This window comes from Stegostoma tigrinum, chromosome 15, assembly GCF_030684315.1.
Source record: "Stegostoma tigrinum isolate sSteTig4 chromosome 15, sSteTig4.hap1, whole genome shotgun sequence".
Taxonomy (NCBI): domain Eukaryota; kingdom Metazoa; phylum Chordata; class Chondrichthyes; order Orectolobiformes; family Stegostomatidae; genus Stegostoma; species Stegostoma tigrinum.
The window spans coordinates 70,551,991-70,576,685 of record NC_081368.1 but is presented as its reverse complement, the minus strand read 5'-3'; the positions used below and the strand labels follow the sequence as shown (position 1 = coordinate 70,576,685).

Genomic DNA, 24,695 nt, shown 5'->3' with positions numbered 1-24,695 from the left:
AGGCGGAATACATCAATAAAATTGCCATATGCCTCAAACTCTGTTGTCTCCTGAAAGATTATCATCTCTAAGATTATCTCCTACAGTCAGTGGACAGGTACAACAAAAGACGAATCAAATATTTGTCTTTATGTCAGCAGGATTTTAAATTTACTTCAATCATGCAGAACTCTGATCGGACCTGAGCTGGATAAACTGCCAACAGTACGATGTCCCATACCTCAGGTGTGGGTTGGTGGGAATCAGTGGAAAGATACCATGGCAGAAAAAAAAGAGATTAAGCTCTGGAGGATAATATAACATAGGCCTGAGTTTTTAAATTTAATTCAAAGAAACAAACAGGTGATCTAGTAGACCTTGAATGGTTATGACACAGGAACAGGCCATCCAGCCTGTTGAGTCTGTGACGGTCCTCTGCAAGAACAACACACTCAGTTCGATTCCCCATACAGCCTTGCCAGTTTATTTCTCAAATTTTTCACATTTATTCACAGGATATTGGCATCGCTAGCTCGGTCAGCCTTTATTGCCCATCTCTATTTTGCCTGTAGGACAGTTTAATACCAAATTGCCGCATGTGTGGAATCTCATCTGGGCCAGATCAGGTAAGGACAGTAGTGAGCTGGCCATGTTTTCTCCAACAATCAACAGTAGTTGCGCAGTCATCATTAAGCTACCTTTAAACTTCATATTGCATTCAAAATTCACCATCTGCCATCAAGGGATTTGAACCCAAGCCCCCAAAGATTAAGAGATAACAAAGTGTAAAGCTGGATGAGCACAACAGGCCAAGCAGCATCTTAGGAGCACAAGAGCTGATGTTTTTGGGCCTAGACCCTTCATCAGAAAAGGGTCTAGGCCCCAAACGTCAGCTTTTGTGCTCCTAAGATGCTGCTTGGCCTGCTGTGTTCATCCAGCTCTACACTTTGTTATCTCAGATTCTCCAGCATCTGCGTTCCTATTATCTCTCCCCAAAGATTAACTTGGGCTTTGGATTACTTATCCAGTGTTATTACCACAATATCCCATCTCCCCATATAAGTAAAGGATGAATCAAGGATTTGAAAGGCTGCATAAAAGGAAATTACTGTTCTGGTGAGACAGTTGAAAGAGAGGTGCATCAACATAAAATTAGTGTTTGTCCAACAGGGTTGAGGTCAAGAAGCACTTGTTTAAACAAAGCGAAGTGAAAATGTAGAATTCCGGCCACTTCCCTCATACCAGAACATTGTTCAAGCTGGGGGTCGACTGAAACTATCAAAACTGAAATGTTGTCTTGTTTAGTAAGAGTTTGCAGGGTTATAGAACCAACGGGAATAGATAAAAATAAACGCAGGTCAGCCATGATCTAATTAAATGGGGAAACAGATCCGTGGGATAAATTGGTCATTATAATGTAATTTTTAACAGATTAAAATCATAAAGGCACTGATCAAAGTTTGATCTCAGGAAAATACTAGGTGATGGGATCCCTGCCTGTTCTAAATTTTTAACACAGTCATTCTTGATTTTCACCAGTTCCTCCTTTTCATTAAATATTGTGCAATGATTTCTCATTGATTTGATATCATTATCAATTTTAGATCGAACAAAGTAGAATTTCTTCCCAAGCCATCTAATTTCTTTGGCAAGTTCTGCATCATTTTCTTTGAACCGGCAGTGAGAGATAATGATAAAGAAATTGTACCTCTCATAGTTCATTTCCCTCTGATATTTATCTGCTGGGAATCTTGTTGTTCCAATTCCTAGCAGATCCCAGAAACGGACATTTGACATTGAGATCTTTGTACCCAATTGGCTCCATTGTAGTTTCAACGTTACCAGTTTCAGCAGCTCCCTCATCATTGCCCCAAAGCCCCCTCATTGCATTGATGAAGGTCGATTTCCGTGAGCCTGATTCTCCTGTCACTGCAACGTTCAGCTCTGTAGAATCTAGATTCTTTATCTTCTTCTGCAATGGTGTAGCCTTCACTACCTGCAAAGTTCCATTTTCAGACTTTTGTTTGTTGAGCTCTTCCTGAGTGTAGCAGGAAGTGTTTGAAGACTGAGCCATCTGATCACTGAGAAAAATAAACATTATACATGATGTTTTGCAAACTATTTGAAAGAAGTTGTAGTTACGCAGCACAATAGACTGGATTTGAAGGTGTTAGTGAATAAATTGCATTCGTCATTCATTACTATAGGTTTTTGCATTGGACATTATATTTTTAGAAATGCAAAACAGCATTAAACCCTCGATTAGCAGTCTGTGACCTGTATGACTAGGGCAAGCAATTGTGCGCTGAGCTTTCACAATGGAGGTGGAGGTCAAGGGCTTGGCCTGATCATGGGTCACAAACCTGCTTCCTTTGGGAAATTGATTAAAGCCACAACTTACATAATGGTGAGCCTTCAATTGATATGGAGGTGGGCGTCAAACTGCTATTGCCTACTTTTGAGGTAGCTGTCAGTCTGCTACCACAACTATGTATTTTATTAAATAGTTCAATACAAACACCAGTCTGCTTTCTTCACTTCCCAAAAAAGCAACCTTTACTGGTGAAAAGCAGCCCTTAAATACATGCCCAATGAACCAGCTAGTCGCTACTATTTCTTAAGCATTTACTGCATCAATATAGAACATTTACATCATTTCCAACATTGTCAGTGATCTCACAGACTAATCCAAGGGACAGGGACCAGATGGTAAGAAGGGTGAGCACTGTTGCAGTGGAGGGAGATGAGCAGAGTTAAAGTTGGTGACAGAAATGAGCTTTGTTGGAATGGGAGCAGTGTCAAGATGGGAGGCTGTGCTGTGTCAAGGGTTGACAAGTCCATGAAGAACTTATGGTTTATCATCTTCAGTCCATCAATGAACTGAAGATAGATCCGAATCCTGAGGGCACCTTCTGTTTTTGATGGAAAGGGAGCTGTGGCTTTGTTTCCCTTATGCTCTTCCACTGAGCCACCACCCTCCCATGTCCCTACCTGTCTCCAGATCTGCTCACCACTGTACACTGGAGCTGGGACAGGAGCATCCAGAAAGCTCCAGCCTGGAAATCTAAGTGGATGGTTTACAATGCAGCCAGAAGCTTGAACTCCCTTCCATCATGAGCTGCAAGATCTAGACCAATGGGACACTGAACCGTGAAATGATTCCTGTGCCACACACACACACACACACACACACACACACACACACACACACACACACACACACAGGAAGACAGAGCCCCTGCGGGGCTGGGCAGGCAGCAATAATTACAGGATGTGTGCAGTAACAATAAACAGTAAAAATAAATGGGATTTGGCTCTCTATCCTTCTGTATGTCCACATTCTGTTTTCAGACAGATTTATTGAATTGTACTGACGACCTCTCACTGAAACATTTGTGGTTAGTAGAAAAGTTGGATGATATGAAAGGGCCAGTGTGAAAGACAGCCAGTCTGGGGCTCTTAAGTGACAGCCCGAATCTGTAATAATTGCCTGGTCAGACATAGAGCAGGTCACTGACATGGTCCAGAGATACCACTGTCGTACACTCGTACCTGAAACATGTTGTGCAATTAGAGTGAGACCAGATTGAAAAGTTCCAATCAGATATTGGGAATCCTCAGATTTGTCCTCTCCCCTTTATGGTCAGCTTGCCTGCGCCACAAATGACTTTTTGAGGGACTTTGATAGATGAATCTAGAGTCTACAGTGTGACCGAATACACCCAATGTGCTGTTGGGTGTAAAGATGAAGGGAGGTTACTGAGCTGCAGAATTGCCAGTACACTCTTATCACAAGTGACGCCACTGAGCAATGGGCATGTGTTACAATGACAGACTGTGCTGGTGCAGGAGGAACTGAAGAGTCGCATTAGGAAGTGTGTCTTGACCAACCTGGAGCTCGCTCCTCCCATCCTCCTTGACTGTCTCTCACTGCTTTCCCTGTCTGACTGCCCAGCGTTTCCTGACAGCCCACCTCAGGAAAGGGGGGGGCGGGGGGGGTGGTGGACAGGCCAGAGTCTCAGGCTCCTCCCCCGATGTCTTTTTGGTTGTTTGGTTTTGTCCTGTTAAAGGAAAGTAGACAGAGTGTGAGTAGCAGCACTTTATTCACCATCCAATGAAGTACAGGTCTGGTGTGAGCAATAACAGCAGAGAAGTGGCTAAGACAGAGAGGGAGATACAGTCATTGCTTTACAATACACAGTTTGAAAGACTAATAATTAATGGCCAGAAAGCCAGAAAGTGGGACAGTGTCCCCAGATGCACTCAGCGCCGAGTTGCCAGAGACACTCGAGAAGCTACAGATCATTTTGAAACACTCTTTTTTTAACCCCTGCGTAATTATTGCTAGTTGTTTGCCAATGGAAACATCTTCCCAATGTCCACTCTGTCCAGGCCATGCAGTATTCTGTAAGTTTCATTTAGATCCTCCCTCATCCTTTTAAACTCCATCATGCATAGGCCCAGAGTCCTCAAATGTTCCTCATATGTTAAGCTTTTCATTCCTGGCACCATTCTCATGAAATTTATCTGAACCTGGTCCAGGGCCAGCACATCCTTCATAAGGTATGGGGCCCAAAACTGTGCACAGTACTCCAAAAGTGGCCTGACCAGAGTTTTATAGATCCTCAAAAATACATCCTTGCTTTTATATTCAAGTCCTTTCAAATTAAATGCTGAAGTTGCATTTGCCTTCCTAACTACTGACTCAACTTGCAAGTTTACCTTGAGAGAGTCCTGGACTATGTTAAGGTTCTTCTTGTACCACGAACCAGAGTGAGAGACAAAGAGAAACAATAAAATGGCCTTCAGTTTTCTTTATACAGAAAGCTTGCTGTTACATGATTCTGGGCTTACGTTTGAGCCGGAACATTCTCTTTTTTTCTCTCTCTCTTTCTTACGGTCAGTAGATGTGGCTTCTTTTTATACCAGATTGCACCAGATACAGTTATCAGATCCTCAATATGGTCAATAGATGTTTCTTCAGGGTGTCTTTGTGGGCCAAGCCCTAATTTTCAATCCACGTGTCAATAAATCTTTCAGCAAAATCCCTCACATCCTTAGAGCCTTTTTGTTGGCAAGATGATATTTTTGTCCAGTCAGTTTTAGGGGGACCTTTTTTTTCATTCAATCAATAATATTTGTGTAGCCAATCACGGAGGCTTCCTATCCCCTTATCCACATCCTGGTCATTTTTTCCCAGCCTGTCCTTTACTTTCCTAAAAATCGTGCTCCAACTGTGGAGCCCACCATAGCTGTAAGAATTTGGATCCCATCAAATGAATGGAGACAATAAACATTATTGAGTTTCTCCAATTCTGACTAGGCCTTGTACACTCCCCATTGGCATCAGGAGTTTCACGGAGAATCCATTTCCTGAAATCATATCGGTTCTGCCTATGAGTTGCCATCTGCATCTGTATCAGTTTCCTTATGGCCTTTCGTCCGCTCATATCGGACCAGTTGCATCTGGGCTGGGGTCTCCTGTCCTTCTGCCCCTTAGGGTCAGAATCTGAGACAGGGCCTAACGAGGTGTTGGGTCTGCTTGGGCAATGATTATAGGGTGGAGGTCTGTAAATAGGGCCAGGATATGGTCCTCTGCCTGATTTAAGGTGTTCAATTTCCTTTCGTGCCTTTGTTAGTCCTTTATTCGTAGTTTTTAATTCACTACGGACATTGGACTATTGATCTTTAAGGCTAGTGATCTTTAAGGCTGTTATTTTCTCTGTTGTGATTTGACTGTCGATGATTTCCTGTCTTTGTCTTAGTTGTTGCATGACACACAGGTACCAACGGTTTCATTTTTTTAATCCCTGTTGCTTCTCCTGAGACTCGCTTTATATCACCCAGGGACCACTGTCCCACAGAGGTTCATATTTCTTTGAGATTTCAGTTAGGGTTGAAGAGACATTGAAGTGTCACTCGATATATTCTTTTAGTTTTGTAGAAGTTCCCTCTCTGATATATCTGGCGGTGTCAGCCCCTCCTTTACTGTAGCTGGTAGTTTCTCGGCCATTATTACTACGAATTCTTTCAGATAATTTCAGAAAATTACTGACGGGGTTGTCTCCCTTTGTATATAATTCACTGTAAATAGATTCATGATCTGTTTTGGATCAGATCACCCTTGATGGGGCTTTCCAAAAAGAAGGGGTCTGGCCTTCACCCAAGGATTTTTAGAAAAGATAAGTCCTTACCTCACTGTAGAGTGAAGCAACAAATGTGTGGAAAGTGGACCTGTTCCTGTGATCCTGCCAACTAAGCCAAGTTGTTGAGGTTCTTGTTGTACCATGAGCCGGAGTGAGAGACAGAGACACAGTAAAATGGCCTTCAGTTGTCTTTGTTCAGACAGCTTGCTGATACGTGGCTCTGGGCTTAAGCTCGAGCTGGAACTTGCTCTTTCTTTTTTCTCGCTCTCTCTTTCTTACAGTTGGTATATGTGGCTTCTTTTCATAGCAGATACAGTTATCAGATCCTCAGTATAATCAATAGACATTTCTTTTTACTGAGTTTTCTTATTGCAATTATTAAACAACTAGTTTCTGTTTCCCTTAAGGGGTTTGTTTGACTTATCAGGCAGGTACTTGAAAATGACCTATAAGTAGGTGCTAGAAACTTTAAGCCTGACACAATTAAGTTTCACTGACACAATTAGGTTTCCCTGTTACAGTTAAGCTTCCCTGATACAATCAAGTTTCTTTTAACTCTTAACTGCCCTGTAGTTTCTGCTAAACCCCAAAACTAGAATTCCCAAGTCTCTTTGCACTTCAGACTTCTGCATTTTCTACCCATTTCGAAAATACTCCATGCTTCAATTCTTCTTCCGGAAGTGCATGACTTCACACTTTCCCACATTGTACTCCATCTGTAACTTATTTGCGCACTCTCCTAACCTGTCCAAATCCAGCAGCTTCCCTGCCTCCTCAATACGATTCCCATTAATGTGTCTATGTCATCTCCCTCAAGTTCTCTATAATGGGGAGTTTCACATTTTCCGTACTCAAGAATCACTTCTTGGGAACCACAGAAATGTTACTGTGTAAATGGAGTCTTCATCCCATGGTTTGTGCACCAGCTCTCAGCACATTCTAACTTGGTGCAAATTTTCTGCGTTTGCCCCATGACCGTACACTTCCTTGAATTATAATGACATTGTATAGCTCATTTAATTGCCTCTTAGTTATTCTAGTCTTCCATTTAAAACTTCCAGCAGCAAAACTTTGATCTCAAACAAGGTAAAGATTAGTTTCGTCTCAATTATTGTTAAAAGTTACTGACTATTAAAATAGTGATTGGCTAAAATAGAGATACAATGATTAAACACAGGAACAAAAACAAAGTTGCTGCAAAAGCTCAGGAGGTCTGGCAGCATCTGTGTAGGAAAAACAGAGTTAACATTTCGGGTCCGGTGACCATTGCACGGAAGTGATGGTGGCTGGGAAAACATCAGTTTATGTACAGAAAGTAGGGAGGTGGGTAAATATTTAATCAGTACAAAGGGAGATTTGGAGTACAGTGGTAATGTGCTGTGGGCGAGAAAGTGTATGTTCAAGTCCCAGCTTCTGCGGAGGTATGTCACAATATGTCCGAACGGATTGATTAAAAATGTGTTTTTTTTAAGATCAGAAAGGCCAAGGGATTTATTTTGTTTGGCAGTTTGTTCTTTAACTGGTTAAGTGTCGTCGGGCATAAAATCGTATTTGACCTTTGTTTGTTGGCAACGTTTCATTCGAAACCGATGACGTGTTGTTAAACTTAGCGACGTACAGAATATTTTAAATAGCTGAGTTCCCGGAAAGTGAAACTACATTGAGACAAAAGGCAAGATAATTTCGTCAATTTGATATTGGTTTAACCCCTTCATCTCTAACTGTCTCGCCTGGTAACAACACCGGAAATTCAATCAGCTACAATTTCCCAACTCGTTGTCAGAAGTAAAAGATGCTTTTTGTTGGGCATCTTATTTTTGCCGGAACTGTAAAAGCAAAATCTCCCCAATAACAAGTGATCCTTCGTTGTATTTGATTGTCATTGGTCAGATTGCTACCTGTACGCAATGACTTTGAAAAGCGTTTCTATATTTACTCACGAGAGCTAGTGCAACTCCGAGACTGCAGGAACCAGTGAATGTGCTTTCAGGTCTGAACGACACTGAGAAATTCGCCCCCTTCACAGAAGCAGTGCAGGTAAGGACCAGGAAATAAAAGCGAAACAGGGCTGTTGTCCCATTCAGAGAGAATTGCATTTCAACTTCGAGATAATAGGAACTTCAGATGCTGGAGAATCCGAGATAACATGGTGTGGAGCTGGATGAACACAGCCGGCCAAGCTGACAGAGTTTCGGTCTGTCAATCTGCTTTACTCGTCAAATTCTGGGTCAGCTTAAAACAGGAGAGTTCCTAAAGGTTGTATATTCAGAATTCTGCAGTGGGCTAACTAGAAATGAAACTGTTAGCAGAAATGAAACTGCCGGAACTGTATCGTGTTTTTAGAAGGGTGTGGGTTTTATTCAAGTGACAGGATGTGGAGATTGTACGCAGCAGAAAGTTAACATTGGGAAACTGATTCCGAGTCTCTTGTAATATGGACGAATCACCTCAGTTTGTTTCTCCTTATCTGTAGGGTTTAAAAACAAACGCATAAAATTAATTTAAACTCTAATATTATGGCGAGAATGCTAGGGGCGTGTCATATCTCGTTAGATTGAATAATACTTTCAGTGGTTTAAAATGTCATTATGTATGTTTTTTTTAATCGTTCAGGTTGTGCACAGGCCTGGTTGCGTTTGAGAAGGTAGTGTGGAGCTGCCTCCTTGAACCGTGTTCAAAGGTGGACAGAAAGAGCTGAATTCCAGACGGGAGGTGAGCGTAACAGCTCTTGACATTAAGGCTGCATTTGGCCGAAACTTCCAACAGCACCTGCAAAACTCCATATCGAAGGACAAGGGCACCAGCTGCATGGGAACACCATCCCCCTGCAAGTTCCCCTTGAAGTCACACACTATGCTGACTTGGAAGTATATTACCTTTCCTGCACTGTTGCTGGAATTCCCTCCCTAAGGGAATTGTGGTTATACCTACAGCAAGAGGACTGCAGCAGTTCAGGAAGGTAACTCATTACCACCTTCTCGAGTGCAGGTAGAGATGTGCAATAAATGTTAGTCAACCAGGCACACCCATAACCCATGAACAAATTAAAAAATCTTCAGATTGGCTGCAACACTGCACTTCCTGCTAATTCTTCATGGTGCAAAGAATTCTTATTCCTTACCAGAGGTTTACTTGGTAGAATTATAGCAAAGGAGGTAAAACTTTGTGATGGAGATCAGAAGTCACTTGACGACACGAAGGTGTGTCACTTTGTGGAAAGTGCGGGGGGATGTTCTAGGTTACAAAGGGACGTTGATAGGATGCCGAGTTGTGCTGAGAAATGGCAGATGGAGTTTAACCCTGAAAAGTGTGAGGTGATTCATTTTGGAAGGAAAAACTTGAAAGCAGAATACAGGTTTAACAGAAAGATTCTTGGTGGTGCGGAGGAGCAGAGGGATCTTGGGTTTATGTTCACAATTCCCTGAAAGCTGCCACCCAGATGGATCGAGTTGTTAAGAAGGCATGTGCTGTGTTAGCTTTCATTAATAGAGGGATTGAGTTCAAGAGCTGTGAAGTTATGCTCCAGCTGTACAAAAGCCCGGTTCGGCCACATCTTGGGTATTGTGTCCGGTTCTGGTTGCCTCATTACAGGAAAGATGGGGAAGCATTGGAAAAGATGCAGAGGAGGTTGTTGCCTGGAATGGAGGGAAGGTCTTACGAGGAAAGTTTGAGAGAGCTAGGGCTTTTCTCTTTAGAATGACAAAGGTTGAGAGGTGTCTTAATAGAGGTGTACAAAATGATCAGAGTTATAGATAGAGTGGACAGCCAGAGACTTTTCCCTAGATGGAGGTAGCTATTAGGAGGGGGCATAGTTTTAAAGTGAGTGGACGTAGATATAGGGGAGACATCAGAGGTAGGTTTTTTACTCGGAGAGTGGTAGGGGCGTGGAATGCATTGCTGGAGAGGGTAGTGGAGTCAGCCTCATTATGGGCATTTAAGCGACTATTAGCTAGGCATATGGATGATAGTATAAGGTAGGAGTGAAGGTGAGATCGACCTTAGTATTAGGGTAAAAGTTAAGCACAACATCATGGGCCAAAGGCCCTGTACTGTGCTGCACTGTTCTATGTTCTAAAGTCATGGCCCTGTCAATGGATGAGCCCTTGACTCTGAAACAGCTCCTGCACAGCAGCAAAAATTCCAAAACAGGAGGCCAAGAAAGAATTCAGATAAGACAAGTAGAACAGCATGGGCCAGATTTTGCTGGAGTGAGGCATTTCTCAGTGTGTCCCACTAGCTACACTTATTCGTATATGTTTAATAGCTAAACACATTTTTTCATCCACAGCATTACTGAAATTGTATGTTGATAGCAGCTGCTCCCAACTATAGTGAATAACAGCATAGAGTAATCCTTAACATGTGAGGTTTAAAGATGGAAATAAAGAGGATGAATGAAGCCATGTGGTAAATTAATTGACTCCAAATTGGTTGTAGAAAGAAGGAAGTAGTAGATGAAGTTAATTGGAGCTTTGTACAGTTATAGTGTAACATCCACACCTGTCAGTTCTAGACCTGAGGAACTACTAAACAATCCATTCTCCAGTGCCTCTCTACACTTTTTATAGTATGGAGATCAAAACTACTCAGTGTTTTCTGGCCGAACTTGTATAAATTTAACATAGCCTCTTGATTTTTCATTTACTACCGAGTGTCACAAAAGCAGATTGTCTGGGCATTGTCACATTTATTTGTGGGAGTTTGTTGAGTAAAAATTGGTTTCTGTGCCTCTTACTTTGAAACAGTGATTACAATTTAAATATCTTTGGTTGAAAAGCACTTTTAGTTACCTAATGGTAAACATAAATGCAAGTCTTTTCTTACAGGTGTGTTCTTAAATGTCTCCTTAAAATGTAAATACACTATATTCACTGATTTCCACTCATCTTCTCTGACATTTACACAGTCAATATTCTGGGTCTTCCCCAACTGTACAGTGACTTGATCCCAAGTCAAGAAGACAGGTTTAATAACAAAGAACCAGCAACTCAGTCATGTGACCCAAAAATCTGGCAGATAAATATTGCTTAGTGTACTGTTGGCAAGTCCCTTGGTCTTGCTTGAAATAGTGCCTGGGGATAGTGTAACACTGCCAACTAACCCAAAAACAAAATGTGCTGAAGAAATTCTGCAGATTGTACAGATGCTGCCATTGTGCTCAGAGACTAAAGATGGAATTGAATGCAGACCCTTATGAATCAGCAACGAGTGTAAAATCACCTGAGTCAGAGTTAACACCATTCCCAGTCCTTTGTATCCACAGGTTTGAAATTCAGTCACCTGATCATGCATTCCATTAATCTGTTTAAAATTGCCACTAGTTGCCCTTTTGATTGTATCCCAACGAAACCCCTACACGTAAAGAACACAGTCCCTCAATATCCAATATCAACACCGTACCAATGTTAGCAGTACTTGTCGGACAGAGATAAATACAAAGAACAACATAATTGGCATTGCAAAAGATATGTGACACGTAAATATTAATGGTTAAGTGTGCTAAGTTGACACTAACTTGTACTCTCCTTGGCCACAGATTTTAGATGGAGGTTTTCTCTGCACAACTCTCAATTTGCTGAAGTCTCATACTTTTTAATAATCTGGGGGTGGAGGGAAGCCCAGGCGTTAGAACATAGAACAGTACAGCGCAGGAAAAGGCTTTCGGCTCACCATATTTCCACCATGATGCCACTTTAAACTAATCCCATCTGCCTGCTCATGGCCCATACCTCTCTCTCCCTGCCTTTTTATGTATATCTAAATGCCTCAGAAGCATTGTTATCATACCTTAACCCCACCACCTTCCCTTAAAGGATTGCTGGAACTTTGCCTACTTTTAGATTCATTGTTTTGCCTTTAGCATTTTGAACTGAGCTAAAGATTTTCCCTTGCTCTGTCTTTAATTTTCAGCCTTCCTTGGGGAATTTAGTCTGCATTATAAAGACAAGTGGATATGTAACAGATCAGCCATTTCCTGATTTATAGTAATAATTTGATTCATGGCCAGTTCGTGTATAAATGTTGCAACATTATGAAAATCGTATTGAAGTGGAATGGTGCAAAATCATGGGGAACTTGTAGCAATTAGCAATGGAGTGTGTGTGCATGAAACCATAGAATTCCTACAGTGTGGAAACAGGCCAATCAGCCAAACGAGATCAGATTGCCCCTCTGAAGAGCATCCCATCCAAACTCACCCCCTAACCTATGCCTGTAGTGCTGGATTTCCTGTGGCTAATCCATCTAATTTACGCACCCATGTACTCTATGGTCAATTTACAGCATGTACCATGTACAGCATGGCCAATCCACCTAACCTGCACATCTCGACTGTGGGAGGAAACTGGAACACCTGGAGGAAACCCACGCAGACATGGGGAGAATGTGCAAACTCCACAAAGACGGTCCTCCGAGGGTGGAATCAAACCCGGGTCCCGTGCACTGTGAGGCAGTAGTGCTAACCACTGATGCCAGCCAGTTTGCACATTAATCAAAATGAGGGTCATTCAGGCAACTTTATTTATACAACAAAACCTGCATCCACATTTTTATGCATTTCCACTCAGCCTGCCCTCTCTGTGGCATTCCCCATCAAGAGGAATTAAAATATTGAGGAGGAAGCACAAGTGTCTTCACATCTCACTCCATCCCTCACTCTCTGACTGGGTGAAGAAATAAAACACTCTGAGATGTATGAAGGATGAATCCTCACACCAGTCTTGTACTTTATCGGATGGTGAATAAAGTGCCCTACTCACATGTTCTACTTTCCTCTGACAGGAGAAAACCAAACACAGCTGAAGACAAAGAACTGATATCGGGGGAGGAACTACGAGCCTCTAGCTGCTCTCTGAAATCACTGGGCAATTAGACGGGGAAAGCAGTGAGAGTCAGAGGAAGCAGGATGGGAGGAGCCAGCTCCAGGTTGGTCAAGAAACTCCTTACATTCTGTCATAGGCTCAAAGGCAGGTAGAAACAGGAGGAAACATTCAACCCATGAAGCCTGTACTAGCAGTAAATTAGATCATAACTGATCTGCATGATCTCCATGCCATTATTCTTCAGAACTTAAATGATATCTGTCACGAATATTGAGATTCCTCCCCCCCCCCCCCCCCGACTCTAGGACAGCAAATTTCAACAATTCAACACCATCTAAGTGAAGGAGTTTCTCCTTTCCTGAAATGACCTCCCTCTTATCTGGAGATTATGTCCCTAGTTTTAGACTCAAAAGCCAGGGGAAACGTCAATTCTGTCATGCATGGTGAGAATTTTATCAGGTACAATGCATTCACCCCTTCTTCTGCAAAGTATAGTTTCTTCAATTGCTCCTCATTAGACAATCCTGCCATTGCAGGATTAATCTGGTAAAACTTCATTGCAGTCCCTCTGTGAAACTATATTCCTCCTTTTAAAGGGGAATAAAACTGCAGACAGTATATCAATTGAGATCTCAACAAAGCTCTGTAGAACTGCATCTTTACTCCTGGTCTCACATCCCTAAGCAATGAAGGCCCACAGTTTTGGCTTCCTAATTGATTGTTGCTGCTACATGCTAACATTTAGTGACTCATGAACAGGGACGCCTGGGTTACTTTCAGGCAGCCACATGTCCTAACCTGTCAGCATTTAAAAAAACACTGTGCCTTTCTGTTTTTACCTTCCAAAGTAGAGAACGTCATACTTATTCACATTTATATTCCATTTTACCAGGAAAAAGTCTAATTAATCAAGCAAAGTCAGCAATGCCTTCTAAAGGGGAAATCTTGCCTGACACTTTTTTTTTAATTCTTTCAGGAGGCATCCAGTTGGATAGATAAGCAGGAAGTAGAAGATATATTATATCTGCATTTCCAAAAACGTCATTTACTTTGTTTTGCCTATTGCACACATTGAAGGACAACACTCTCCATCCTGAGTTGACAGCCCCCGCCATGGCACACCCCCCAACCCCCACTTCTCATAGTTGTCTGCTTGTCTGTCTGAAGTTACGTTTCTGGATTTTTCCATACTCTCTTTTCTATTACCGTTTATGCAAATTTAATTAATTAATTCACTAAGACATGTAGGCCAGACCAAGTAAGAATGGCAGATTTCCTTCCCTAAAGGACATTAGTGAAAAATATGGGTTTTTCCAGGGAAGCGACAATGTTTAATGATCATTATTAGACTCTTCTTTCCAGATTATTATAGAATTCAAGTTCTACCACCAGCCAGGTGGGTAGAGTTGAAGAACTAAAAAGGAAAAAGGATCATGAAGTAGTTATGCATAGGCCTCTTAGCAGTAGTCAGGATGTGACGCAGAAAATAAATTAGGAGATGGAAAAGACACATAAGAAAGGCACTATTACCAGAAACATGTGGGACTTCAACATGCAGCTGGACCAGGAAAATCAGTTTGCTAGCGGATCTTAAGAAAAGGAATTTCTGTAATGTCTACAAGATTTTTATGGAGCAACTTGTGGTATTGTCCACCAGGGAACAGGCAATTCTGGATTTGGTGATGTGTAATGAGGCAGACTTGATTAGGGAGTTTAGGGTGAAGGAACTTCTCAGGAGCAGGAAGAGTAATATGATAGAATTTACCCTGCAGTTTGGGAGGAGAAGCTGGAATCAGATGTAATGGTATTACAATGGAGTAAAGACAACTAAAAAGACACAATGGAGAAACTGACCAGGGTTGACTAGAAGGGGAATCAAGTAGGGTAGACATTGGAGCAGCAATGGCAGGAGTTTCTGGCCATCATTTAGGAGGCAAAGCAGAAATTCATCCCAAGGGGTGGACAGGGAAACCATTGCTGTCAAGGGAAGATAGGGACAGCATAAAAGCAAAGGAAAAGCATTTAATGTGGAAAAAATGCGCTGGAAACCAGGGGAGTCAAAAGCTTTTAAAAATGAGCAGAAGACAGCTAAAAAAGCAATAAGTTGAGGAGAAGATCAAATATGACGGTAAACTAGCTCATAATAGAAAAGAAGGTTGCAAGGATTTTTTTTTAAAGACACATGCAAGATAAGAGAGAGGCAACAATTTATATTGGACTGCAGAGGAATGAGGCTGGAGAAGTCATCAAGGGAAACAAAGAAAAGCTGGAGGAACTGAGTAGGTGCTTTACATCAGTCTTCATGGTGGAAGATACCAATAGCATACCAGAATTTGAAGACAGTCAGGGGGCAGGACTGAGTGTAGTACTCATCACTAAGGTGAAGTTGCTGGGTAAAATGAAAGATCTGAAGGTGGGTAAATCACCCAAACCAATGGATTACACCCAGTGTTCTGAAGGAATTAGCTGAGGAGATAGTAGAGGCATTGGTAGCGATCTTTCAGGAATGACTGGAGTCATGGAAGGTCCAAGAAGACTGGAAAATAGCTAAATGTAACACCCCTGTTTATGAAGGGAGAGAGGCAGATGACAGAAAACTCTAGGCTAGTTAGCCTGACCTTGGTCATTGGTAAGAATTTAGAGTCTATTAAGGATAAGGTTTCAGATTACTTGGAAGTGCCTGGTAAAATAGTGCTGAATCAGCACAGCTTCATCACGGAGAGGTCATACCTGACAGGTACATTAGAATTCTTTGAAGAGGTAATGAAAAATTTAGATAAAGGAGAGCCAGTAGACATGATCTACTTGGATTTCCAGAAGGCATTTTACAAGGTGTCTCACAGGAGGCTGCTAAGACAAAAGCCCACAGAGTTGGGAGCAAGCTACTGGCATTAATAGAGGACTGCCTGACTGGCAGAAGGAAGAGCGTGGAGATAAAAGGGTCTTTTTCATGATGGCAGCTGATGACTAGTAGAGTTCCCCAGGGGTCAGTGGTGAGACCTTTTTTCAGGTTAAAATTGTTAGATTAAAATGCAGGTTCAGTTGGCAGTTAAGAGCGCAAATGCAACATTAACAACCATTTCTTGAGATCTAAAGCAGAGGTATACTCGTGATGCTGTATAAAGTTCTCGTTGCACCATATTTGGAATATTGTGAGCAGTTTTGGGCCCCATATCTAAGGACGGATGTGTTGGCCTTGGAAAGGGTTGAGAATAGGTTCACAAGAATGATCCTGTGGATGGACGGCTTGTCAAATGAGAAATGGTTGAGGACTTTGGATCTATACTCAATGGGGTTTAAAATGATGTCAGGGGAATCTCCAGGGAAATTTACAGAACACTGAGAGGCTTGAATAGAGAGGACATGGAGAAGATGTTTTCACTCGTGGGAGAGACAAGGACGCAAGGGCACAGTCTTAGAATGAAGGGATGTCCCTTTAGAACCAAATGTGGAGGAACTTCTTCAGCCAGAGGGTCGGAAATCTGTGGAACTCACGGCTAAAGAAGGTTGTGGTGGCCAAACAATTGAGTATATTTAGGACAGTGATAGGTTTTTGATTTGTGAGGGGGCCATGGGTTGTAGAGAATAGGCAGGCGAATGGAGTTGAGAAATGTATCATTCATAATCGAATGTTGCAGCAGACCTGATGCGCCAAATGGCCTAATCCTGCTCCCATATGTTACCATCTTATGTCCTATCATGGCCAATAAACAACGACCTCCAATATTTTTGACCCTTTGCTGTTTCATAACTCCACCCAATCTGATTTTACATACCGAGATGATAGGAGCTGCCGATGCTGGAGAATCTGAGATAACACGGTGTGAAGTTGGATGAACACAGCAGACCAAGCAGCATCAGAGGAGCAGGAAAGCTTGACGTTTCGGGTCAGGACCCTTCTTCAGAAATCTTGCGTACCATTCCTTTGATCTAAGACCCTCTTTCTAACGTACTGATTTCCTCTCTCAGTAGAAGTTGCTGCCTCCTCCGTTTTGCGTGTCTTTCCTAAATGCCTAATATCCTTGGATATTCACTCCCAGATTTCAATCACCGTGGAGCCATATCTCTGAAATAGCAATTAAATCATACGAATTACCTCAAATTGTGCATTCAAATTATTTATCTTTTGGTGAATGCTGTACAGCATGAATTCAGATGCAGTACCTTTAACTCTGACATTTTTAAAATTATTACACTTTATTCTAATCCTATTTGGTACATGTCATTACTACTTGTCTTCTATTTTTGCTTTCCACTTTTCGACTTTTCTTCTGGCTTTGTTTGTCTCAAATCTCAGCTCCTTCTCAGCTTCCCACTTCCCTGCCAATCCACCTTAAACCCCCAGCAGCAGCACTAGTGAATCTCCCTGCAAAGGTGCTAATCTTTTCCATACCCTCCCTCGTCCACCAGATTCTCCAGCCATAAGTTCAATTTTTCTAATTCTTTGCTGACTATTACATGAAACTGGGAGTAATCCTTAAGTTTACAGCTTTAGGGGTCCTGTTTTTCAATCTCCTTTCTACTCATGAAATCTGTTTTTAGGACCTCATTATTTTTCCTACCAAAATCACATGTGCAATTACCCCTGGCAGTTCAGCTTCTCCCAGAAAAATGTCTTGCAATCACTCATGACATAATGGAGCTAGTACCAGGGATATAACACAGAAATTCCTGCCCCCTTAACTAATGTATCATCAATCATTGTCCTCTCTTGTCCAGCTGAACTGTCCATGGTGCCATGAACCTGGCTCTGACTGCACTCCTCCAAGGAACCAATGCCCTCACCAGTATACAAGCTAGAAAACCAATTAGCAAGTGCAACTTTAGGGTTCTCTTCCTGGTTCACTTGGACTTTTGATAGACACCCACTTCCTTTCCTGCGGTGTAACTACCTCTCTGAACATGCTACCCACCCTTGTTCTTAGCCTCACGAATGCATCACAGTGCATCTAGCAGCCATTCAAACTGCAAAACGCAGAGCTCAGGTTTCTATGGCTGGTTTCATTACCTGCACAAGTGGTTGGCTATGTCACTGGCAGCATCCATGTCTTCACACATGCAACAGGACCCCACACACCATGTGACCGAGCTGCCTTGCCATGTCTGAACTAAACTGTTTCTTAAACTACTTCTGCTAGAAGACAACCTACCTGTGCAACACATTACATTTGCAGTCATACGGCTCCTGTACTCTACTAAACTCCCCCTTCTTCAATCCTTCAACATAGTAGGAACATCTTCAACAGCCGAGGACCTTAGTTTGGGCTTTAACCAATCATCAGTTCCCTTGATCCATCACGACACTTGAGCCTCAAACAGCAGTTGAGACCCACCCCCATGGGAGTGCTTAGATAGACTGAAGGGAAGTGATTCACAGACTGGTGAAGAGAAACTTGGGGGGGTTGGTGGGGTGGAGGTAAACATTTGAATGCTAGAAAGACAGAGAGAGGATTTGATTATCCTCAAATGTGATAGCCATGAACCTAAACACAAGATGCCCATCAGTAAGAGGGATGATAGCCGTTTCACCTGTTTGGTTATGGTAAGACCTTGTGTACAAATTGGGCATCACAATCAGCAAACATTTAAAAAAGTGATTGGTTGTTAAAATGCAATGAGAAATTGTGTGTTAGGAGGTTCTGAAGATTTATGAAATTATTATTAAACTTATTTTCTTTCAGTAATCGAGTAGGTGAAACTTCACATTGTTTTGAAAATCAAACAGTGGAATCTTCAAACTCTTCATTCTTCACTGAGGAAGAGCTTAACAAGCTGAAGTCTGATTATGAAACGGGTGGAGTGGAAAAGGTTAAAACAGTGTTACAGCAGAAAGTAACTGAACTGGACAAGACAGAACTTAATGTTGCAGTGACAGGAGAAACGGGTGCAGGGAAATCTTCCTTCATCAATGCGATGAGAGGACTTCAGCCCAATGATGAGGGAGCAGCTAAAGTTGATAGCATAGAAACCACAATGGAGCCAACTGGATACAAACATCCCAACCTGCCAAATGTTTGGTTCTGGGATCTGCCAGGAATTGGGACCAAAAAATTCCCAGCGAATAAATACCTGAAGGAAATGAAATTTAAAAAATATGATTTCTTCATCATCATCTCACACTGTCGATTCACAGAAAATGACACAAAACTTGCCAAAGAGATTAAATCGCTAGGGAAGAATTTATATTTTGTTCGTTCTAAAATCGATAATGATCTTAATCCAAAGAGATGGGGAGGTGGGATATTTAATGAAGTGGAAGAAATGATGAAGATCAGGAAGGACTGTGTCAGCAAGCTGCAAGAGGCCGGGATCCAAACACCCAGTGTGTTCCTGATTTCAAACTTTGATCTGAATCAGTACGATTTTAGTTTGTTAAATAAAGCTCTTGAAGGCTGCCTTCCACGTATAAAGAAGAGTGTGTATATACTGGCCCTGCCAAACTTAAACTCAGACATTGTGGAGAAGAAAAGGAAAGAGCTAAAGAAACGAGTCTGGATGTTGGCGACGCTTTCTGGTGTAATCGGGGCAGTGCCACTTCCTGGAGTCTCCCTTGCTGGTGACATCGGCATACTGATTGGAGGAATAGTAGATTTCCGTCAATGTCTGGGTCTGAATGATTCTGAACTTGAAAGACTAGCCAAAAGGGCAGGGAAATCTGTGGACGATCTGAAAGCAGTGATAAGAACTCCCCTGGTCGGGGAGGAAATAACTCCTGATGTCATAAACAGATTGGCCTGGGGAGTTGCTGCTGTCACCATCTCAGCAATTGAGCTCGCCCTTGACATCATCCCCGTGGTTGGTTCCATCTTTGGAGCAGGGTCATCGTTCCTTATGACCTACAAACTGCTGAATGCAGCACTGAATGACCTTGCAGAGAATGCACAGAGAGTGGTGGAAGTTGCATTTGGGTCCAAAAATGATCCAAACCAAACATCAGTACAGTGAGTGAATGCTGTAGTTGATGGATAAATGAGATCTAATCCTAAACATTGCTGGAAGTCTACTCTTAAAATATTCCTTTGTTACTGAACTCATTTGTGAAACTATTCATCCCTCAGATCAGGGAAGTGTTATTACAGAACAATATCTTCTGGATGGCTTTTTCTACATGTATTACAAGGAGGATTTTAAGAGTCTAATTAATTTCATGTGTTCCCTGCGCACAGCCTGCCCCTACATTAAATACAAAATGTTGCCCTCTGCTGGAATTATCCAGCACAGGACATATCCATTCAGCCCACCAGTCTTGTGGTTAGAAATATCTGTGTGTCCATAATGACAAGTGATGGATTCACTTGCAATGTTCAGCCCATTCTCTGTCATGTCCTGTTTTGAAATGTAACAAGAGCATTAGTACTGAAATGGACTCCTACAGGTTATGCAGAAAGACAACCACTGGGAATGTGTTTCATTTTTGATTATAAGTAATTTTCACATAGGTCCCTTTTTCCACCTTTTGGCTATCACTCACGTGATATTTCAAACCTAATAGTGATCAGGTTAACAGATCCAGCATAGACCAATCCCAATAGAAAGCCTTATCAAGAGGAAGCTTATTTTCCAATGTTATTAAACCTATCAGCACATTCAGTGTATATCTCACTCACCTGGTAATAGAACAGTCGCTGCATGAAGCAGAGAATGCCATAAAAGGATTCAAATCTCTGCAGATCTGGATATGTGATATCAAAATATGGATGAAGGCACTGGATAAAGTAAAGACTGTGGGCCCTGTCCATCTACCAGCAACACTACTAAAGATTTTGATAGTATTGGCAGGTCCTGGAGCCAAACAGCACTTGCTCAACAATTAACCAGCTCTCTGATGCTAAGTTCAGGTTCTTCCAGGCCCACTCAGCCTCTGACTTCATGACAGCTTTGGTCTGAACATAGACTGAAGAGTTGAACTGCACAGGTGAGGTGAGAGAGACTGCACTTTGCAGCAAGGTCCCACATCTCACTACCAGTAACTCAGGATTTGGTGCAATCCTAATGCAGCCAGGACAGTGGGTTGCATTTGGCTCTAGGAAATTAGCACAAATTGATCCATTATACTTGAATGGACAAAGAATGCCTCGCCATTTTTTTTTGCTTTTGAACATCTTCATCAATACCTACCTCTGGGAACATAATAATCTTCAGGGCTGACAACAAGCAACTTCAAAGCAATTTCCACAAATATGCCACTATCTGCTCAAAAGAATGTTACTCAAAATACAGAGGTACCATCTGGACATGATAGGCAGACGTGATGTTGAGAGCAGCCTTCCAAATGTAGAAAACAGATGATACGAGAGTCTTAAAGCAGCATTTATCGATAGACTGCAATTTCTATGGAAACAGACCCTTCTGCCCAACTTGCCCCTGCCTACCAGGCATCCCAATCTGACCTAGACCAATGTGCCAGCATTTGACCCATAAAAATTTACAATGCGGTCTTTGTTAAACTTCTCCCTGTGCCACTGGCAGGGTAGGCAGCATTTGGGGCTACTGAGCTTATCTGCTGCCCAGCACCAGCATGGCCACAATGTTCTTTCACCTTTTCTTTTTTTTTGCAGCGATGGCAAAAGAATGCAGCGCCAGTGGGATCAGGCATTAAGGTGCCTGAACAAATTCAGAGTCAGTTCAAATAAGTAGGATAACTCACTGCTGTTTAGAGTTGTATCTAGGTCAAAGGAAAATTGCTTGTGGACATGACAGGGGCATTAAACAAATTTATATCTGTCTTTACAAATATGAGACAGAAGTTTCACATCAGATATTCTCGGTGACTTGGGGGCTAACAAGAATAAGGAAATTAAAAAATTTGATATCAACAAAGAAAAATTATTGGACAAATTTAAGGGACTAAAATCTGACATATACCAAAGATCAAATGACCTATCATCCCGCGATTCTAAACCAAATTTAACTTTGAAATAAAAACAGAAATGGCTGGAAAAACTCAGCAGATCTGGCAGTATCCGTGAAGAGAAATCAGAGTTAATGTTTTGGGCCCAGTGACCTTTCTCTGAAAGGCTCTGAGGAATGGTCACTGGAAAAGAAACGTTAACACAATGTTGCCAGACCTGCTGAGCTTTCCCAGCCATTTCTGTTTTCCTTCAGATTACAGCATTTGCAGTTCATTTGGTTTTAACTTTGAAATAATGCTTGCACAAAATTTGATCTTCCAAAACTTCTTAGATTCAGGTGCAGGCGAAACAGATTGAAAGTTAACAGAGATAGCAGGAAATGTAGATGCTGGAGAATCTGACATCACAAGGTGTGCAGCTGGATGAACACAGCAGGCCGTGCAGCATCAGAGGAGCAGGAAGGCTGACGTTTTGGGCCTTGACCCTTCTTCAGAAAATTGTTAATCTGTTCTTCAAGAAGAAGGGAGAGAGGAAATGGTGAACATTAGGCCAGTTAACCAAACATCAATCATTGGGACCAGCTGGAATCTAACATTAACAAAGTCCTAATATGGCTGGAATAGCACAGTATGATTTGAGCAAATTAACGTGGCTTTATTAATGGGAAATCCTGCTTAACAATTTCTTCTGATCAAGTTCTTTTAGAATATAACTTAGTTGAATAAAGAGGAACCACTGGATGTAGTATTTGTAGATTTCCAAAATCATTCGGTAAGGTACCACGTAAAAGAAAGGCAAAATATGGAATTGTTGAGTTGGGGGCAATATTGTAGAATGGACAGGATTTTTTTTAACAGACTGGAAACAGTGAGTTGACATAAATGGAGCATTTTAAATTTATCAGATCACTGAGTAATGACATCCCACAAGGATCCATGCTGCGCCTTAGCTGTCACCAATCTAAATTCCTGATTTAAATGAAGAGACTCATGTTTCTACATTTGGTGATGATATAAAGCTAGGTGGAAAGGTAAGTTGTGAGGAGGACACATAGGCTGTGAAGAGAGATGGGCCAATTGAGTGGGAAACAAAATGGCAGTATGAGTATAGTGTGGATATGTGGGAGACTGTTCATTGTGGCTGCAAGAATGTGGAACTTGTAAATGTTGATGTTAAAAGAGACCTGGATGTGCTTAGACAAGGAGAACAAAATATCAGCAGGCAGGTGCAGCAGCAAGCAATTTGGAAGGCAAATGGCATATTGGTCTTTATAGAGAGTGGACTAGAGTACAGGAATAACAGCCTTTTTAAAATAGTAAAGGGTTTTGGTAAGCTTAGAGCTGGAGCACTGTGTGTAGGCTTGGCCTTTGTATTTAAGGAGAGATGTTATTGCTAGATTGGCCCCTGGGATGGGGAGTTTGTCTTGTGATGAGAAACTGAGTAAATTGAGCCAAATCTTCTGGTGTTCAAATAAATGAGAAAGTATTTCATTGAGACATGTAACATTGTGTAGGGGTTTGACATGATAACTGCTGAGAGATTGTTTCCACTGCTCTGAAATTCTAAAATCACAGTCTTAAGATAAGGTGACAATCATTTTGGAATAAAAAGTGGAGAAATTACTTCACTCAAAGGTTTTTTGTTTGATAGAATTCTCTAACCTGGTGGATTGTGGATGTTCCATCATTGAATACAGTCTTCCAGACACCCCATCACTGATTTGTGTTATGACAGTGTTGGAATGCTGTCAGTTACAGTGGCTGGGAAGAGGGAGAGGAAAATGAATAGGAAGAAACAGCAGGAGAAAAGCAATTACTGCAGGGGGAAGAGGTGAGGGAGCTAATTACATCCACACAATGCAAATCCTGTGCTGCAGAATATCTGATTTAAACAATAGATTAATGTTAATGCTGTAACATTATCAGTACTGTCGCAGTGACTGCTGTCAAACATAGTATTTCACTCTTTGCTTCACTGGAATTTTAGCAGACCAATTGAACTTCGCTAACATACATCCATGCATATCAGTTCTTGTTAACACTAGTTTATTCTGTCCAAAAGCTCCCTCTTCTTACAATTTTTGTTGATTTATTTGTGAACTTCAGCTCATCTGTTATTAATAAGACTGGTAATCTAACCAAATGAAACTGACAGGCAAAATAATTATGCCACAACACATTCTAAATCAGAATACAATGTTATCTGCCCAGGTGAAATGTCTGGCATCTCACTGCTTTATCATGGGAAATGGTGTCATGGATCAGTTTCTACAGCATGAGCATTGCTGTTGAGACAATACTGTACTAACATGAGCAGGGACAATCCACACGTAACACAATGTCAGAATAAATATCTAGTCATCTTTTTGAAGCTTGTGCTGAGTACTTATGTGCCAGGAGTTACTGTTATGATTGCACAATCTGAACTTATGGAAGACAAACATGAAATAGACAGTTCCTGTAATGTGAAATTAAAATAAAAATGATCCTTGCTGTGATAATGGCTGCATTTCTCTAAATAAATATTACAAACTGAGTACAAAATACTGTTCCAGTCTCTGAGACTGAAAATTGGTAATCCAAAAATAATGGGAGTGAAAAGCTGACTTCCATCAAGATGGTCTGGAGGTGAGTGAAGAGATGCTGTGGTCACATGACAGATTAATGTTCAAAACCGTGTGGAGAGGCAAGTACCATCAGGCTGCCTCTCTGATCTTAATTTTTTTGTGATTGACAGAGTTTCACAGTTTTGTCCAAGCATGTGTTAAATGTTCAGATAATGATAATTCTTTTCATGGGTCAGTGAGTTAAGATCAAAGATCTATGTGCAGAAGCACAGGAGATGGGTGAGATCATAAATGAATATTTCATGTCAGTATTTACTGTGGAGAAAGACAA

The 24,695-nt window shown here is 41.6% G+C and overlaps 2 protein-coding genes across 8 annotated transcripts in view; one reads left to right on the top strand and one right to left on the bottom strand.

Annotated features, from left to right (window-relative positions):
• LOC125459035 (interferon-inducible GTPase 5-like) overlaps window positions 1-24,298 on the top strand; it is a 33,591-nt gene extending 9,293 nt beyond the window's left edge. For 2 of the 7 annotated variants that reach the window (XM_048544931.2, XM_048544932.2), the window contains 3 exons: window positions 8,739-8,837; window positions 12,906-13,049; window positions 18,628-24,298. In XM_048544931.2, the coding sequence (XP_048400888.1) occupies window positions 13,030-13,049; window positions 18,628-19,891 (1,284 nt within the window). In that variant the 5' untranslated portion in view covers window positions 8,739-8,837; window positions 12,906-13,029 and the 3' untranslated portion in view covers window positions 19,892-24,298. Of the gene's footprint in view, window positions 1-7,482; window positions 7,547-7,779; window positions 8,163-8,738; window positions 8,838-8,987; window positions 9,085-12,905; window positions 13,050-13,922; window positions 17,050-18,627 lie in introns of those variants that run through there. The other 5 variants (XM_048544933.2, XR_007248942.2, XM_048544930.2 and 2 more) reach the window with 5 other exon arrangements.
• Window positions 907-8,437, bottom strand: LOC125459036 (interferon-inducible GTPase 1-like). Its single transcript, XM_048544935.1, is given in 4 exon segments — window positions 907-1,780; window positions 1,782-2,060; window positions 3,871-4,040; window positions 8,066-8,437. Coding segments are annotated over 3 exon segments (690 nt in total). The 5' UTR covers window positions 3,891-4,040; window positions 8,066-8,437; the 3' UTR covers window positions 907-1,389.
• Window positions 24,299-24,695: the final 397 nt, after the last annotated feature.